This window comes from Epinephelus lanceolatus, chromosome 11, assembly GCF_041903045.1.
Source record: "Epinephelus lanceolatus isolate andai-2023 chromosome 11, ASM4190304v1, whole genome shotgun sequence".
In the NCBI taxonomy this organism is placed as follows: Eukaryota; Metazoa; Chordata; class Actinopteri; order Perciformes; family Serranidae; genus Epinephelus; species Epinephelus lanceolatus.
The window spans coordinates 30,877,789-30,897,278 of record NC_135744.1 but is presented as its reverse complement, the minus strand read 5'-3'; the positions used below and the strand labels follow the sequence as shown (position 1 = coordinate 30,897,278).

Below are 19,490 nucleotides of genomic sequence, written 5' to 3'. Positions count from 1 at the left end.
GACTGTGAACAACCAACATCTTTTGCAACATTGCGTGATGATTTACCCTCTTTAAGGAGTTTGATAATCCTCTCCTTTGTTTCAATTGACATCTCTCGTGTTGGAGCCATGATTCATGTCAATCCACTTGGTGCAACAGCTCTCCAAGGTGTGATCACTCCTTTTTAACTGCAGACTAACGAGCAGATCTAATCTGATACAGGTGTTAGTTTTGGTAAAGAAAATTCACAGGGTGATTCCATAATTTTTTCCTCAGTCTAAGAAAGTAACTGTTACTGACTACCACAATTTTTTTCTTGATTTCTTTTAGTGTTTCTTAAAGCCAGAAAGTTGCCATTTGAAATGACTTTAGTTTTGTGTCATGTCTGTGATCTGCTTTTTTCTACAAAATTAAACAACTGAATGAACATCCTCCAAGACTGGTGATTCCATAATTTTTGCCAGGGGTTGTAGCTTTAATAAGCAGACACTTCACCGGACATCAAGCCTTATCATGCTCTATCTGCGAATCATTTAGCCACAGCCCCACTCTTTGTCCTAAGACTGCATTTCAGGCCAATACTCCTCGGCTCCAAGCTACGGGTCCTGCTGCATGCAAAACTCAGGTGCCTTATTTACCTGGCAATAATACTCCTATATGTATCAATTTTAATGTAAATGTCTGTACTTACCGCAATTGTAAATATTTGCATAATTGCAGCTTGTGCATGGACAGCCACCCGAGATCTGTGTGCCCAAGACGGGTGCGTCCTGCAAAATCAGAGAAATAAATTCTGCTCAAGCTCATCCCTCCACGCCTGTGAATGTTTCGGCTCTCTTTAAGGCTCTCAGAAATCATCCTATCAGATCTTTTGTCAATTATCTAATAACTGGACTTGTTCAGGGGTTTTTAGCCGGCCTTTGTTGGCTTCCTAAGACTTCTCATGTGTGTAAAAATCTGCAATCAGCGTTTAAGGAGCCGAAGGCTGTAGATGAGCTACTCGAGAAGGAGATTAAGAAAGGGTTCATGATAGGTCCATTTTCCAAACCTCCTTTTAGTCCGTTCAGGGTCAGCCCCATAGGTGTAGCTACTCGCAAATACTCGGGGAAAAAACGTCTGATCATAGATTTGTCCGCTCCTCATAATGGTCCTGTTCTGAGTATTAATAGCCTTATTCCTCTTGCTCCATTTTCTCTGTTCTATGTTACGGTTGACAACGCGATTCAAATGATTAAATCTGCAGGGCAAGGTGCTTGGCTAGGGAAAGCTGACATTACTGATGCTTTTAAAGTGATGCCGCTCCATCCCTCCCAGTGGCATCTTTTTGGCGTCAAGTGGCGCTCCAAGTTTTATTTTGCAGTTAAATTAACCTTCGGATGCCAAAGCAGACCTCGCATATTTGACACACTATCGGAGGCTTTATGCTGGATTTTGTATAATATCTATAAATTACCATTTGTCCTGCATCTCCTAGACGATTTCCTAGTGGTTGATTTTCCGTCTTCACCCCCAGCTCGTTGCATATCAACTGTCAGAAATGTTTTTTCTTCTCTCAGAGTGCCCCTATCCAAAGAAGTCGGTCCCAGTATGCACATCGAGTTTTTAGGTATCATGTTAGACAGTGTACTAATGCAAGCCGCTCTCCCTGAAGAGAAATTGTGTCGCATTAGGGATATTTTAAAATCATTCTCCTCAGCTGCTTCAGTTTCAAAAAGGGATCTTCTCTCTCTGTTGGGCCATCTTAATTTTGCTATGAGAATTATCCCTCAGTGGCGTGCGTTTGTGTCCCGATTGCTTGACCTGTCAAAAATGGTTAAAAATCTTCAGGATATGATAATATTAGATCAAGGGTGCCTGTCTGACTTTCGGTTTTGGTCCTTCTTTTTAGATCAGTGGAACGGCATTTCTTTTTTTTATAAATACGCATCAGAAACAGCCGCTTCGATTAAGTTCTACACAGATGCCGCTCCTTCTGTCGGTTTTGGGGGGTTCTTCAAGGGGGAATGGTTTTCTGCAGCTTGGTCTGAGGAAATGCTCAATTTAATGTCAGACTGCAAATCAACAGCATTATTTGAACTGTACCCAATTGTTGTGGCTTCCTTATTGTGGGGCAGCAAATGGTCTCGGAAACAGTTTGTAGTCTTGTGTGATAATGAAGCTACTGTTAACATGATTAACAAAGGGCGCTCTAAGACGCCCACAATTAACCGTTTTCTCAGACGCCTCACCTGGACATGCGTGACAGGTAATTTTTTAATGCGCACTGTCTATATTCCTGGTCATGACAACAGTGTAGCTGATGCTCTCTCTCGTTTTAAATTTCAAAAATTCAAAACCCTGTGTCCAAACGCCAAGCCCAGTGGCCTGCCCTGCCCTCCGTTCTCTCAAGTCATTCTAGATTAGGATGCGAAGGCCCTCTGCTCTCTCTGCTAAATTCTGCTGCCAAATACATGAGGAAAGGTCTATCAAAGAACACATCAAAAACTTATGATTCTGCTTGGTGGTTTTTCTCTTCTTTCTGTGCTCATTTTGGTTGCCCACCCTTGCCAGTCAATATTCCCTTCGTTTGCGCATTTATAGTCCACTCTTTTGAGTCCCGTAAGTTGCAGCCTCTCTCCATTAAAGCCATGATAGCTGGCATTCAGTTTCATCTTCGTTGTCAAGATCCTTCAGTCTGTAGCCTGTTAACGCATCCCAGCATTCGCCTGCTTCTCAACGGCCTCAAAAAAGAGCAACCTCCAGGCAATGATAAACGCTTACCTCTCACTATCTCCTTGGTGCACAGGATGATTTCAAAGTTAAGATCCGGGCTGTTCACTCCTGGTGTTAACAAAATGTTGGAAGCTGTTCTTTTAATGGCGTTTTATTTTTTCATGAGGCGTGGGGAGTTCACCACTCGGTCTCTTTCTTTGAACCCTCTGCACGACCTCTGTTTTTCTGATTTAATATTAGAATCAAGGAACGCCTGTGGTAATTGCAAAAATTAATTCTGCTTTCTGTCCATTCGCCTCCATGCTGAGCTACCTGAAAACCCGACCTGCTCCTGGTCCAAGTGACCCGCTTTTCACCATTGATGGCAGCAAGCCCATGACCAGATCTTGGTTTTCCGAAAGGCTGCGTGAACTCTGCTTGAGTTGTGGGCTGTCTCCAGCGGCGTACACTGCTCACTCCCTCCGAATTGGGGCAGCTACAACTGCAGCACTGCTCGTACCCACGCCCTCCCTTAAGTCTCTGGGCCGATGGTCTTCGGCTGCTTACGTCAGATATATTCGCTTCAACAAAAATGAAATTCTGCAAGCTCAAAAAATCATGAGTGCTCATGCCCTGTAATGCGGCTTCAATAAATGTTCAGCTGCACATTACAGTTGTATCTGGTGGATTGTTGGGAAGGGAGTTTGCTGCTATTTATCCTCTTAGGCTTAAATAGACTGACAGGGCTGATTCTATGGTAGATGCTCCACCATTCTCATAATTGGGCAGCTTCAGGCTCTGCATCTCAAGCTGTTGGGGGTCTTGCCGTTTTGGGGGTCTGCTATTCATTCCCTGTAATGTCTGTCATGCAGATCATTTTCCGGGAATGAATAAATTGAGATAGAGCCAGACGCCAATCTTGCTTCAGCCATGCTAAAACTATTCATGCTCTGCTTCAGTATGCAAATATTTATGCTCAATAAAAATGTTAAATTCAATTCAGAGTTGGTAACAGAGCTCAGCTGTTTATTTAGTCTAGCAATATCTCTGGACTATAGTAGCTGCAATGGACGACTTTGAACGCGATTTTGAAGAGTTTCTTGTAGCGGACACAGACCCAGAGCCATACCTGTTTGAGCCGGAGCATACAGATGAGGAACTCCATGTGTTTGATGCTGAGTGGGCGATAAGAGAGGCTGAATGCACAGAATGGGATTCGGTGCTACTGCTACCATCGTTGGGAGATATATCACCAGGAGGAAAAGCGCCGCAGAGAGTGCATCACAAGGAGTGAAGTTGCGTCTTCTTTTCCTCGCAGATGACGGTTCGGGTTCATTCTCTCCTGTTGCGTGGTAAGTGTGGTCCATTCGCAAACTTTATAACTAAAAAAACTTTTCACTACTCTCTATTGACGAACTACTAACACTCTTTGCTGTTTCTTCCTCCTTCTTCCTTCCTTCCGCTGTCTTCGTTGGTTTATTTATACACGCGAAACACGTTCTCTGGCTGGCTGGATTGTCCACTCTGTCTGCCGTACATACATGGCAGCGCAAGATGGCGACCTCTCTAAAGCAAGGCCCTTGATATATATATATATATATATATATATATATATATATATATATAAAAGCATAATTATAAGGCTACAAAAACCAAACGAATTTTATTTTATAGTGATCATACGCTTGTATAAACATATTAATGGGTAGAATATTCAGATTCAGATTCAGATTGACAATAAACCATGCCAAATATTACACACTGGCCCTTTAACTCTTTTGTGCTCACGATCAAAGTTGTTTTGAACTTTTAAATTTTGTCGATCCCGTTCTCTTTTATACCCAGTGTTTTCAACATTTTTGCGTGTAATAATAACTTTGACAACAATATCGAACGGCCAACGATATTGTTTTCACCATTATTATAAGCGAGTAACCAGAACAAAGTAGACCAGCACCTGCCGACCAACCTCTTCGCTCCAGATTCATTGGAACCAGCGGCTGCCAGCCACTTGCCACAGTGGTCCTCGTGCCAAGCCCAAGGGCCTTCTGCAGTGTGAACCAACCCATTGGGGCACCCGCAGGACATTGCAAATTCAACCGCTCCCACTCTGCTGTGAGACAGCTGTTCCATTCTGCTGGAAAGACCGAGAGCTGCAAAGCGACAGTCCGGGGCCTCAAGAGGAGCTTCGCCTTTGAATCATCATTTCATCATCATTCATTTATTCAGTTGTTACCTATTTAGCTTAAATAAATCTTCATGTATTGCCAAGACATTGTCTGTGTATATATCTTTTCAACAAGAGCTGAGATAACTGTATAGAGAATTCAAAACCCAGATATTGAGATTGATTCATTATTGATAAGCATGCTGTCGAATTAATAAGTGATTTACAGAGTTATTAATTTGATTAGTCGCTTCCCTCATTAGGAGGGTGGAGCCCCAAAATTTATTACAAGTGCAAATATTCTCAGAGGTATTTCCCCTACACAGTAAAACCTTTGAAATTTAGGTGACATCCTTGACTCGTCCGCGTAATTTCATCACCATATCAGTCAGCTTATGTGCTCATGTTTTTCCCATTTAGAAAACACTGCTAAATGAATAACTGTCAAAGCTGAGATGGAGATGATTATTAATGCTTTTATTTCTTCCTGTTTATTGTGACGCTTTTTTTACGTGTTTAAATCGAATTTCTTTGGACTGTCTACAGACTGTTGACTAGAAATACCGCCTTGTAGTTGCATGTCTCTGCAAACTAGTCATGTTGCAGTTATGGTTTACATCCAGACTCATGTGTAGCCATGACAATTGACAATGCTTCAAACATTGATGTTGCTTCAAAGAAACTACAAGTTCTAAAATGCGGATGGTTTCAGACACATCTTCAACCTGGCAGCACAGAAGATCTATGCAATTAGTACAGTTTCAAGGTGGACAATAAAGATTAGTGTCACCAATTCAACATCTGACCAAATGTCTCCCCTTCTGTTCCTGGATTATGGCGTTAAATAATAGCTAGAAAAGTGTTTTTGTAGAACATTGTGATGTCAAAGTGAAGTTGATCTTTGACCTTTTGGATATAAAATAAAAACATTTTATCCTATTTGTGTGAAATTGTGATATAAATAGCATATGAATTCTTGAATAATGGCCAAAAACATGTTTAATGAGGTCACAGTGACCTTGACCTTTGACCTCCGACCATCATATCCTAATCACACTCTCACAGTAACCTTGACCTCTGACCTTCCGCCTTCAAATTCTAATCAGTTCATTCTTAAGTCCATGTGTTTCAAATTTGAGGAAACTCCCATAAGGCCTTCTTGAGATATTATATTCATGAGAATGAGACTCATGCAAGTCACCCTTACCTTTGACCACCAATTTCTAATCAGTTCATCTGCTATTCAAAGTGGACGTTTGTGCCAAATTTGGAGAAATTCCTTTAAAATGTTCTTGAGATAACGTGAACAAGAATGAGACAAATACAAGGTCCCTTGTAATCATTGTTGAATCCAAGTCAACATTTGTGCCAAATGTTAAATTCCCTCGAGTTGTTTTTGAGATATTGCGTTCACAAGAAGTTGACAGACAAGGTCACAGCGACCTTGACCTTTCATCTATGACCACCGAAATGTAATCACATCATTTTTTAGGTCCAAGTGGACATTAGTATTAAATTTGAAGAATTTCCCTTAAGACATTTGTGCGATATTCCATGGTCCATTAGCATTCCATGAATGGGAGGTGGACTGACAGACCAAGGATGGGTACACGGACAACCCAGAAACATAATGCTTCTGGCCAACAGCTATCAGTGGAGGCATGACAATGCAGCTGCTTGGCTTTCCCATTACGTTCCTCATTTATTTTAAATTACTGGTGCTGACTTACAGACCCATCAGAACAAAGGCTAAGGTATGAATGAATGGACTTCCAGTTGCCTTGTCTCCCTACATATATGTAAGTGGAAACAAGGCGTCATTCTCCGTGATATCTGACGTGCCTGTGATCTTTTTAACTAAATATTTCACAAAACATGCCGCATACCTGGAAAGACCATCGGATTCATTTATTTGTTGCCATGCAATATTGGTCCTGTTTTTGTCCAGGTAATGTTCCAAGTGCATATTCCAAACTACTGGATGGCGAAAAACGGACAAAATTAGCCTCTCTCCCAAGGCTACAGGTGGTTTGTATCCGGATTCTATCTATCCGTAAAGAAATGCATGTCCTTGCGTTGGACACTAGAGGCATCATCCCTGTATTCACTGATCTACAGACACCAGTCACATACATGAGTGGAAATGAGGTGTAACAGCCACCTGGACAATCATAATAATATGCATCAAAGCATGCTGCAATTACATCTGAAAAACACACAGAGCCTCATAGTTGGTTTAAGTAACCTGAACCAGATCTTAATCCTTGATGATAACATCTCTGAAAAAACATGACATAACATATGGGCAAATCTTTACTGTTCATCTTGCCAGTCAAGGATTCATCTCCACAGAATCCATGCCTGCTGTGCCTGCTTCACAATAAAGTTTTTCAAAAAATATTGGTATGTCCCTGAATGGCCAGAGAGGTTGAATGTAAAGCAGTGTTGAGTTAGAAGGCACAGTAGATTCATTAAGGAAAGACAAGGAGGCCAGATAACAAGACTGGTCTTGTTCCTTTTGAAATATGAGATGTTCACAACCTTAAAGAAGCAGAAAAACATCACAAAATCTGCTTGCAATAAATCTTTAATAATAATAATAATACTATTGTATTTTAATAATAATAAGTCAGCCTCTTTATGTTTCACATTTTGTACCAAAAGATCAAAATGAAAAAAAAAAAAATCTAATATGCACTCACTCAAACAGAAAACTATTCTTCTTGTAGGTATGTGGTACACGTGCCATACAGTAGGCTATAGTTATTAATGTATGGTGCTACCTTTAACATAGTTATTTTAATTGAAATCTATGATTATAATGTCATTTTTGTGGAATCAATTCAAGTTAAATTTTCTTGTTGAAATTGTGGAGGTTAAAAAATTGATCTAGTCTTTACAATGGCTATTGCTTGATTGATTTTACTCTCACAAGTTGTACTTTAATGTACATAATAACCCAAAATATATGCAAATGATCATTTTATGGTTATCTTTTCACTGTAATCCAGGGTTTCTTTCTGATTTTTAATAATTTCTTCACAGAATCTTTTATTTCTTGTGTCTGCAGAACATAAATGATTGGGTTCAACATTGGGGGAAAGACGGAGGTCAGAGACAGGTTAATGATCCTGGCATTTGGATGTATTTTGGTACCTATAGTAAGTGTGATTAACACTGGGAGAAAATAGATTGCCACCAGTGAAAGATGAGCTGTGCAGGTTTTAAAGGCCTTGAGTCTTTCCTGAACTGTGGCCACTTTAGACAATGCGTAGGCAATACATGAATAACTAAACAAGATGAATATTAATGGAAACCAAAGAATAAGACATACCAACATCATACCAATAACATAGCTGGGGAAATAATCATTGCACGCAAGCTGATATATCTGACCATGGTCACAGAAATAGCTGTTAATAACCACAGACTTACAGATGGAAAGTCTTGTAAGAAGGCCAGCTGAAATGAGTACTGCAATTGTGACAAAGACCCAGAAAGAGGCAATCAAAGACAGCATGAACCTGTTGGTCACCTTCACTTGATAGTGTAGTGGGTAAATGATAGCTATCAGTCTGTCATAGGACAGTGCAACCAGATTAAAAGCCTGCATTGAAAGACTAGTGTAGCAGAAAAAAAGGAACGTCAAGCAGTCATTGTAGGGGATGTAGCGATGGTTAAACAGAAAGATGTCGAGAAGCTTTGGCACCAATGCAGAGCTAGTCAACAGGTCAGAAAATGCTAAATTAAAAACTGCAACATATTTTGGAGTTCTCAGATTATGATCCAAGTATATGACGACCATCACAAGTGTGTTTCCCAGCACTGCAACAACATAAACAAAAAAGAGAAAGACATAGTAATAATTGATATTAGGTATACCAATAAATCCCCTTATTATGAAGTATGCAGGTCTCACAAAGCTGATGTTTTTTCCAAGAGCTGAGTTAAAAGAGTTCATTGTAATATTTCTGTCAAACTCACACTATCTGAAACATGTCTACTATTGAGAACCGAACTGCACATCAGCGCTGAGCTCTGTGATGAGGACACACTTGAGCTCTTCTCTCCCGCTATCCTTCTAATGATGAAGAACTGACAAACTGTTTTGCAGTCCTCCTCTGTGTTTAAGTCAACCTAAGTCAGAGTCTGATCCCTTGAGTCTACTACATGTAGGAATCGGAAAAAAAAAAACTATTTCAATCCAATGAACTTATCGCATTTATGAAATCTACTAACAGGATTCTCCATTGCTGCAACTATTGGAAGCATATACACACACATACACAGATAAACATACATAAATATATATGTATTAGCAACAATGATTGTTGTAGGGAAAGAAAATGTTTCTAAATTAATGTGTGAACCCCAGGAAGAGTAGCTAAAGGATAAGGCTGATTGTGCTGTTTTCCTCCTCAGTAAGCCCATGTTGAGATCAACAGTCAGCTAAACTCTTAACCATATTAATACCTCCAAGGAACAGGCCAGTGTTGTAGTTGGAAGGCTTTTATATGGAAAAGTGTGAAACTGAAAATACAAACACAAATTCACTTAGATTTGAGGTGATTTACGGATAAACAAATTATTTGTTTCCTGGTACAAAGATAGCATGCAGCAACAGACATACTACAATTAGCCAAAACAAACATCAGTGCTTACAGATGGTGCCATTAAAAGGAAGGTACACAAAGGGATAGCAGTGGATTGAACAGGCTTCATGGAAACAATACGGTCATGCTAGAACTAAAACATCACTTCCTGTCTTTTGTGGATTTCACAGGAAGTACAAAATCTACAGCCTGCACTACTGAAATGCACCACAAGGGGGTGTGTTTTTAACTTCCTTGCGGTTACAACACACTGATATTGTTCTTTATTTTTCATATTGACAACAAATCAACCAAAACCAACAAGGCAAAAGTCATTCTGTCATTACTTCCCCACTTAGTAGTTTTTAGTAGATCTATGATTTGTGTGTGTTTTTAAATGGTTTTATATGTTGCACTATGTGTAATGACAATAAAGGCATTCATTCATTCATTCATTCATTCATTCATTCATTCATATTTGGCATTCAACCCCAAGCCTGTTCATTTCAAGTGAGGATGTTAACTGGTAATAGCAATTAATAGTGGGTAATACATGTAGTTGTTGGGGACTTTTTGGATTTATTTGGCCCATGTCTGGTACCACCTGCTCAACAAAAATGGCAGACAAACACAGTTAGCAACTTGCAGCTGCACAGCCAGCTCTGTCTCATACAGGCTCTGCCTTCTACTGGACTCTTTGGGTAATACTATTCCTCCAACCATGAGAATGTGTTCACAAACTGAGATTGAAATAAACATAGCCGACCAATTAGGACATGCTTACCTGAGTCCGTGCGGACAACACAGTATATAAGGAGGTGGCTCGCTGCTGTCAAAAGTCCTGTTCTCTATAGCAACAATGATTTGCACACTGAGCAGCTTCCTTCACCAATGGAGCTGGCACTTCTACAACCTCATCAGAGCTTGTCGTGTTCTGGCCTCATCGCTAGAACAGACTTTCATGACTGCTGGTTCGGTCTTTGCCTACCCTCTCGTGAAGCGGTTCTTGCAGGTGGTGACAAGTCAATGCGTGGTGATGCAAATGCTATGCCCAGTCTGTGCGTTGGCATTTTATGTCGAATGCACGGCCCCCATCAGATGCACTGAACAGCCATTTGTGTGCTTTGATGATGGTGCCGCCAGTAATGCCCTATCCAAGAAAGACCTTGTGAGATGACCTTGTGAGTCCATCTCCAAAGTCTATAGGAAAGCACGCAGGGACCCTCACACTGCAATTATGCTCAACACATGGTGTGGCAGTGTTGGCAATCTTGATGGTACGTGGTAAATGTCGAGGACATATGTGTGGCAGCGGCATGGTCTATACCCTGCCTGTTTATACGGTTCTATCTCCTGGACACATAGAGTTACTTTTCAAGGTCTGTGCTTGCTGAAACGACACAGGTCTGATGAAAAGGGTTGAGTGTAAGTTTTGCAGTGTTGCACCTGACTCCTCTCTGAGCATGATACACCAACATGTTTCCATGCTCTTTGGTGACCTAGGAAAAGTGGTGTGCGGATGTCTGTTGCTTATCTTTCAACCCCTGGCCTGCAAGGTAGACCAACTCCACCAAGTTCACTTGCTTACTACCTGGGATGGCTGGGGCCCCCTACTTCTCCGCTGTAGCAGCCTAGGTTATAAAAAAATTGGTGGGCTATGGCGACAAACCACTCGCCAGTAAGGATCAGTGTGGCTGGTTTGATATTATGTTGCAACAGGGCGTTCTTTCATCGCGCTCCATGCACTGCCACCAAAGAGTCCAGTAGAGGGCAGAGCCTGTGTGAGACAGAATGAGGGTTACAATATTGTAGCCTTAGTTCTACTGACTGAAAGCAGAACCCTCTACCTAGGGGCCCTGTCACTCCTATGCCTCTGGCTGCAGAGGGTGTATGATGTCTGATGGTGGCAGGCTGCCCACTTATATACTGTGGGGTCTGCACATATTCAAGTAGGGACGTCCTGATTGGCAAGCTACGTTTATTCAGATCTCAGTGTGTGAAGTTGGGATTGTGATTGGAGTAGTGTTACCCAAAGAGTCCAGAAGAGAACCCCGCCTGTGCTAATAGAACGAGGTATACAACTTTGTAACCTTCAATCGCTTTCCCTCAGTCATCAGAGACCAAAAACAGAACTAAGAGAGGGGACACTGGACTTCCAGTCAGCCAGGTGACCACAAGCATGAATCCAAATAAATGATGATGTTGTCCAGTAATTACTGGATGTGTAAATAAGCAACTGTTAGCCAACAAGTTTACCTTTTACCGTTTTACCTAGGCCTTTTTTGGGTTATTTTTACTGCCTTTACTTTTAAGCTCATATCACAGTCATTATAAAGGCTACATACACATGCTGTATCTTGGTTTTTGCAGGACAATCTGGGCTATCCAGATTTGCCATCAAAAACCATGATGGTGGGACATTTTGTCACTTCACAGTTGTCCAAATCATGTGGTTTGTGCCAGGCAGACATAATTGCCAGTATTGTTTCATTATTGCAAGAAATTCCTAGCCTGGAATTCCAGACCCAAATCTAGAAAGATTTAGGGTCTGGCTATGAGTAATGCAAATGGCCCAACTCAAGGGGCAGCACCAAGCATGCATTTGTAAATATCACTGCATGCAATTGGATAATGCTACGACCAATCAGAACAATACACGGGGTGACGTATCCAGAGCTTGGCTAACAGCGGAGCTAACTGGTAGATTAGACTCTTGCCGTATCCGGTTGGAAAAACAGCAAAAACATCCTTCTTGCAAAGGGAAGATTTGAGCGCCGTATTCTGTTCCTCTTTTAGAGAAAAAGCCAACTCTAACTCGGTCATTGTAGCGGCCAAAGCCATTTCAAACAACTGGTGTTCATCCGTAGCCATCTTGCAATGTTAACTGACTGATTCTGGACTTCCTCGTTGCAGCGCTGTCGTCATCTGTTTAGCTCGCCTCTGGCCCGCCTATATCAGATACACCGATGTGATTGGTGCAGCTCGGTTCCAACGGCATGGGTAATGACCATCATTACTGATTGCCAGAGTGACTCACTGACCAAATTCAAATTGTGCTCTCGCGAGAACTCTGGATTTCCAGGGTAAGAAATTCCATTGATTCATTCACAAGTCAAAAATGTGTTTTATTTGAAAGAAACATGCAATATTTACATCTAAGATAATAGACAAATGGTAAATCAAGTGCAATGATGTCCTCCAAGATAATATTTGCCACTTCGTTTGCAGTAAAAAAAACATTCTGGACGTTTTCTTTTCAACATGATCTTGACTTACTTCTCCGCGCTCCGTGCTGCTCTTTGCTCTGACCTGAACTGACCTGTCCCAAACATGACCTAAGCCTACGACGTGGTAAGATACGATATTCCTCACTATATAAAGTAACTGATAACAACATCTGTATAATGGATTGTAAAGAAATTCGTCATGTTTTTATTTTGTTGACAATTGATCTGTATTTATAGCGTGATTGGATGACAGCACAATGATGTGTTTGCTATCATCAGAAAGCTCTGGTCCTGCGCTTTCATGTGATATGTGGCATTTCTGCGCGACCAAGCATTGGCAAGTAATCCATCCAAGAGTGGTGTGTGTGTAAAGCTGTATGAAAGCTCTGTTATACATAATTTTAGTGTAACTTTATAATTTTTTTTTTCTTTGTGAAGACATTGGACTACCAACAAGCAGTCCTGTTGGAAAGCTGTGGTTCCACTGTTTCATGTGATATGAGTGGTTTCTTGCTTTGACAAACATTTGCGGAGAAAATTCATAGAGAAGAACAGGTGTGAAATTGGACGCACTTTGTGTCGTTCAGGCCCATAGGGTTAAATTAGCTGTCCAATAAGGAAAAGGAACAGGTGAGATGAATTGCAGAAAATCATCCACAGCTGACAACTACAGTGAAGCGTTTGCTCTGCATCAAGAGATGCGGCCCACCCTGCTGCATTCCATGTGTGTTATTAATAACTCACAGAAACGCTGCATGCAATAGCCCACCTTCCATCTTCTCTTCCTTCACTCTCTCGCTTATACGAACTCAGCAGCAGTAAGTCCAAAGTATCAGTTGGGTCAGGTTTGTGTGGTCGAATAGTGAAGACAAATTTGATTTATTAACTACCTTATAAGTGTAGCTTTTGGAATCATATTTAAATCACATAAAATCCTGTGGATTGTTTGTTTGCTGTAACATTGCAAATGTACCACACTAGAGTCCACTTAGAAGCTCACCATGACACACCTTTTCAAGAGATGTCAGTGTGGTTGTTTGGATCAGGATCTGATTTACACCTTTCACACCAGCCCAAATGAATCTTGACAACCTGGCAAATGGACCTGAGTTAATCAGGTTAGATGTGAAATCACCCTTAGAGTCTCTCTGCTGGGTCTCACAGGGACCTTCAGTGCTTATTCTTTCATGAAATTAAATAAACACTCTAGTCAGTCTCCATTGTCTTACAAGAAGTTATTTTATTACCAATAGAGCACCAGGAAGCCAAAACTCCACACAACAATGGCTGCAAAGATTTCTGCTTGACAAAAACACTTCCATTATGCCTGATATACAAGAAAACAAACTACCAAGAGGGGCATGCATGACTCATCTTAGCTGTCTTGTCATCTACTCTAAACTCAAAAATCCAGTCAGTCAGTTACCACAACAAGCACAACTCAACAAATTGAGACACAACAAAGTTGTCTGATCTCTACTACTAGCAGTCTGAACTCCTCTGACACCAAAGGCTGCTCTCCCCTTCTCAGTTATTCAAAAGTAATTCAGCAATTAACATTAAACTTGAGTCTTTTTTTTTAACCACAATCCTGTTACCAATGTAAGGTTTACAAGCTAAGTTAATCTATGTGTTTCAGTAAATTGCTAAACATGCATTTACAGTGTTTCTAAAGTCAAGTATGTGCAAATTTATGTTTGCAATAATTATTTAAATATTTACATAATAAAATATTTGCAGCAGCATGGCATGTATTTGGACGACGTACTCAATTACAGCCGCTCTTTCAGTGAACATCTCCAGCACCTGGAAGAAATCCTCTCCAGATTTCAGTCCAGTGGCCTCGTGCTAAACCTATCAAAATGTTGTTTTGCCAGAGATCAGGTACAGTTTTTGGGCCACGTTGTATCCAAGAACAGCATTCAGCCAGACCCACGAAATGTGAGGAGTGTTCAAGAATGGTCTACTCCATGTTCTGCAATGGAAGTAAGAGCATTCTTAGGACTTTGTTCATATTACCACAAGTTTTTTCAGGATCTTTACACATCACAGTGTCCCACTACATGCACTCATTGAGAAACATGCACCTTTCCAATGGACTTGTCATTGTCAGGATGCATTCACTTACCTGAAACATACACTCTCAAACCCTCCAGTGGTTACATTCCCTGATTTCACCTTGCCATTCTCACTCTACACTGATGCTTCATGCTCTGCCATCGGTGCTCTGTTGTCTCAGAGACAGGGACATCAGGAAAAAGTAATTGCCTATGTTAGCCATGTTCTCACAAAGGCAGAAAAGAAATGGTCAACCTACAATAGAGAGCTGTGGGCCATCATCTGGGGGGTACGACATTTTCGCCACTATCTCTACAACCAGCCCTTTGCTATTGTCACAGACCACAAACTTCTCTTGGGTCTCAGAAAAAATACCCAATGACAATGATAGAACTGGTCGTCCTGCGCGCTGGGCCTTTGAAGTTGATCCCTTTGAGTGGACTGTAATTCAAAAAAATGGTCACCACCATCTGAATGCAGATGCAATGTAACGTCGCCCTGCTGACACCAGACTAACAGAGCAGAGTGCCCTCTGCCCTGCTCCTGCTAATTTACACCCTGATGACAGACACAAGTCCTGTGAGTCCATCTTGTTCTGTCAGCTCGGTACATCACCACAGCTCCAGCAGTACTGACCCAAAACCAGTTTCCTCTAACTAGACCAAACCACATCCTTTGGGTCCAGACTTGCAGTGTGCCACACCTTCTGTCTCCTCCACATTCCTGTTTCACCTCCCTGAAGAAGATCTTAAAGAGGAACAGCAACAGGACCTTGTGCTTTCAGAGATTATCAGCTGGAAAGCTAGAGGTCAGAAACCGCCCTATTGGGGCATGAAAAAATGCACCACTGCTGAGAAAGCACTTTGGCAAGAGTACCGTAGACTAACCTGTCACAATGGTTTACTTTGTCATAAAGTTTTCAATCCATCCACTAATTCAGTGCTACATCAAGTTGTTGTCCCTCACGCCTTAAAAGACACTATCCTACAGTTGCTGCATGGAAATCCAGTAAATGGTCATCTGTCCGCAAATAAAGTCCTTAAACCTGCTCAGCAACTGTGCTACTGGTCATTTATGTCACGTGACATCAAAATGTGGTGCAAACAATGTATTCCATGTGATGCAAGACGGAGTCCAACACCTCACCACAGAGCTCCAACGAAAACAACTGAGCCATTCCAAAAGGTCACAGCTGACATACTTGAGCTCCCGTCACAAGTCGTGGCAACAGGTATGTGCTAGTTGTTCAAGATTATTTCTCCAAGTATGTCAACCTTGATGCCATTCCAGACCAGCGCTCCAAAACAGTTGCAAAATGTCGTTTTGAAAACTATATTTGTGGACATGGCATTCCAGAAATGCTGCACACAGATCAGGGACGCCAATTTGAATCTGACCTGGTGAAACATCTGTGTGAACTGCTGGGCATCCAGAAAACACGCACCAGTCCATATCATCCTCAGTGTGACAGCATGATTGAAAAATTCAACAGAACACCAGGAGAATGGGATGACTGCCTCAACCGGGCTGCTTTGGCCTACAACACCAGCCCACATTCTACAACAGGTTTCACCCCATTCTTCCTCACACATGGCCATGAAGCCAGGATGCCCACCAACCTACTGTTACCAAACGCCACACCAACTTCATCCATCGGTTCATCCAGGTTCTCCTGCTGACTATGTTGCACAGTTAACCCAGAAATTTCATTCAGCCTTCAGTTCTGCTGCATGGCACAGAGACTGCTCACAACCAGCAGAAACAGCAGTATGACAAGAGTGTCAAGCACACTCCCTATGTTTCAGGAGACCTTGTGTGGTTAAATTACCCCACCACATCAAAACAAAAACTCGCTCCTCACTGGAAAGGCCCCTTTGAAATATTGGAGTGCCTTGGATCAAATGTGAATTCTTCTGGAGTGACCTACAGGATTCAGTACCTCTTGGACCAGTCTGACATGTCCCAGGTTGTCCATTACAACCGTCTCAGATCTTACAATGTTCCTGTGTTGGATCGAGGAAACAGGGCACCTGCTTCTGACTCATTTTTAGTGCCTCCCCTCCCTCGCTTGTCTGCATTGTCAGGTGCTTTGCCCTTTAAACCTTTACGGTCTGCAGCAGTGAGAAGCTACAACGCACTTGGGTGCAGCAGTCCCCCCCCGCTGGCCCCTCGGATCAGCTAGCCGGAGCCTCAACCTCAGCCACAGCCCCAATCCCACTCTCCCCCGTCAGCTTCATCCCAGACTCTGTCTTTGACGTCGGACACCCACACGGACAGTGCTCCGGAGATGTCCCCTTCTAAAAGGACAAAGTCTGAAGTCTGGATGTATTTTGGGTTTTATAAGGATGCTGAGGGGAAAGTAATTGAAGATAGTCACCCTGTCTGCAGAAAATGCAGAAAAAAGTCTCCGCGAAGGGGGGTAACACTTCAAATTTGATTAGCCATTTCTGTGACCACCACCCACAACTATACAGTGAGGGTACCTGTGCCTGGTACACACTACACGACTTTTCTGCCCGTTCTTAAAGTCACTATGTCACATTACACGATGTGGAGTCATAAAATCGTGCCGTGACTTGGCCGACAGACATGACAGACTTCACGATGGTCCACAACAATTATCCCCTTCTTTCACGATGTGTGTGATTACATCGGGTTATTCTTGTCCTATTTTTATTACTTTTACTATCATTTCAGTTAGGGATGCACCGAAATGAAAATTTGTGGCCGAAGCCAAAGCCGAATAATATTAAACACTTGGCCGAATACCGAGTACCGTATACCGAATATTGTTGTTTAGTTTTTCATTAGTTTTTGCAGATGAATCCCCTCCAGATTAGTGTTGTCACAGTACCAAAATTGGATCCCACTGTACAATACCAATGAAAATATGGTTCTGAGTAGTATCACAATACCACAGCGAAAATGAGGCAGATGTGCCTTTTGTCATTTATGAAAAGATAAATCACTTTTCTATTATAGGCTACATCAATGATATTTCAATGGAATAAATTACTTATTGACTTATTCATACTTCAAAAACAGCATCAATGAGTGATTAACATAGGGGGGATCAAAATAAAATAAATAAATAAAATAAGAATCAACCAGCCACCCTCCTCCCCTTCAAAAGTAAAGAATAGTCCCTAAAGTGCGGTGAGGTTTGTGGGCCGTGAACGGCTTGTTTCTCCTCTGACACATCACATACCTGTGTTTGGCTGGCTTGGCTGTTCAGGTACTTCTGGGCATGGGTCATGACACCAAGAAGAGGATATTATTGGAACCGACTTCTCCGTCGCTCCGTAGCCGATGGCCACCGTATTTGACAGGAATACATTAACGTTACTGTCTGTGTCTGTGACCCACGTTCAACCCACAATCGGTGGGATTCGACTTTTGTTTCTGCTGCTGGTTGAAATCTGTAGGCTGCTCGCACAGCGTGCTGAATGATTTAAGCCTATTTTGCTTGCTCAAAACTATTTTTAGTCGCAAATGCGAGTGCCATGACGGACGGCTCGCCACACTACCGACATTTTATTCCGCCCGTCACGGCACGCCGTTTGATTGCGTTATCAAAACGCTGCTATTATTCGGCCTTGCTTTTAACTTATTCCACCGAATACCGAATGTGTGTTTTTTTGCAATATTCGGCCGAATATATTTGGTTACCGAATATTCGGTGCATCCCTAAATAAGACACACTAACACCATACCAAGGACATAGCTGGGGAAATAGTCATTACATGCAAGCAGGAATATCTGGAGATGATCACAGAAATAGCTGTTAATAACCACAGATTTATAGAAGGAAAGTCTTGTAAGAAGACCAACTGCAATAAGTACAGCAATTATGACAAAGACCCAGAAAGAAGCAATCAAAGACAGCATGAACCTGTTGGTCACCTTCACTTGATAGTGCAGTGGGTCCATAATAGCTATCAGTCTGTCATAGGACAGTGCAACCAGATTAAGAGTCTGCATTGAAAGGCTACTGTAGCAGAAAAAAAGGAACGTTAAGCAGTCATTGTAGGGGATGTAGTGATGGTTAAACAGAAAGATATCAAGAACCTTTGGCACCAAAGTAGTGCTACTGCAAATGCTAAATTAAAAACTGCAACATATTTTGGAGTTCTCAGATTATGATCCAAGTATATGACGACCATCACAAGTGTGTTTCCCAGCTCTGCAACAACATAAACAAACAAGAGAAAGACATAGTAATAATTGATATTAGGTACACCAATAAATCCCCTCATTATGAAGTATTCAGATCTCACAAAGGTGATGTTTTTTCCAAGAGCTGAGTTGAAAAACTCCATTGTAAACTTTCAGTCAAACTCATACTGTCTGAAGCAAAATGTCTACTGTAGAGAACAGAGCTGCACATCAGCACTGTATTCTGTGATGTAGACAGACTGGAGCTCCTCTCTGACCTCTCTTTTGTCTGATCCCTTGAGTCCATTGTACTTAAGAATCAGGAAAAAAAAAACAATCCAATGACCTTACTGCATTCATGAAATATAATATAGGATTCTTTGGTGCAGCTTTCTATTGGAAGCTGTTGAAGCATCCACTGTATTTTCATGTAGTTTGTTCATATTACAGGATAAGGCTGGTATTGGTATAGAGTTTTGTTATTGTCAACAAATCCCATAAAAGAGCAAAACCAACAAGGGCAGTAATCTTTCTTTAATTACTTTTGCACTTTCTGTCTTTGGTTTAACCCCAAGCCCATTCATCCCCACTGAGGACGTTAATCATTAATAATAATTTAT

The 19,490-nt window shown here is 41.6% G+C and overlaps 1 protein-coding gene and 1 pseudogene across 1 annotated transcript; both read right to left on the bottom strand.

Moving 5' to 3' along the window:
* Nucleotides 1–1,973: 1,973 nt before the first annotated feature.
* Nucleotides 1,974–8,799, bottom strand: LOC117269712 (olfactory receptor 1E5-like). Its single transcript, XM_078172062.1, has 3 exons — nucleotides 7,882–8,799; nucleotides 2,182–2,208; nucleotides 1,974–2,003 (listed from the first exon to the last, which is right to left on the bottom strand). The coding sequence occupies exons 1-3, from the start codon at nucleotides 8,797–8,799 to the stop codon at nucleotides 1,974–1,976; spliced, it is 975 nt and encodes a 324-aa protein (XP_078028188.1).
* A 9,603-nt stretch (nucleotides 8,800–18,402) lies between these two features.
* Nucleotides 18,403–19,034, bottom strand: LOC117269722 (olfactory receptor 1E5-like; annotated as a pseudogene).
* Between the last annotated feature and the right edge of the window lie 456 nt (nucleotides 19,035–19,490).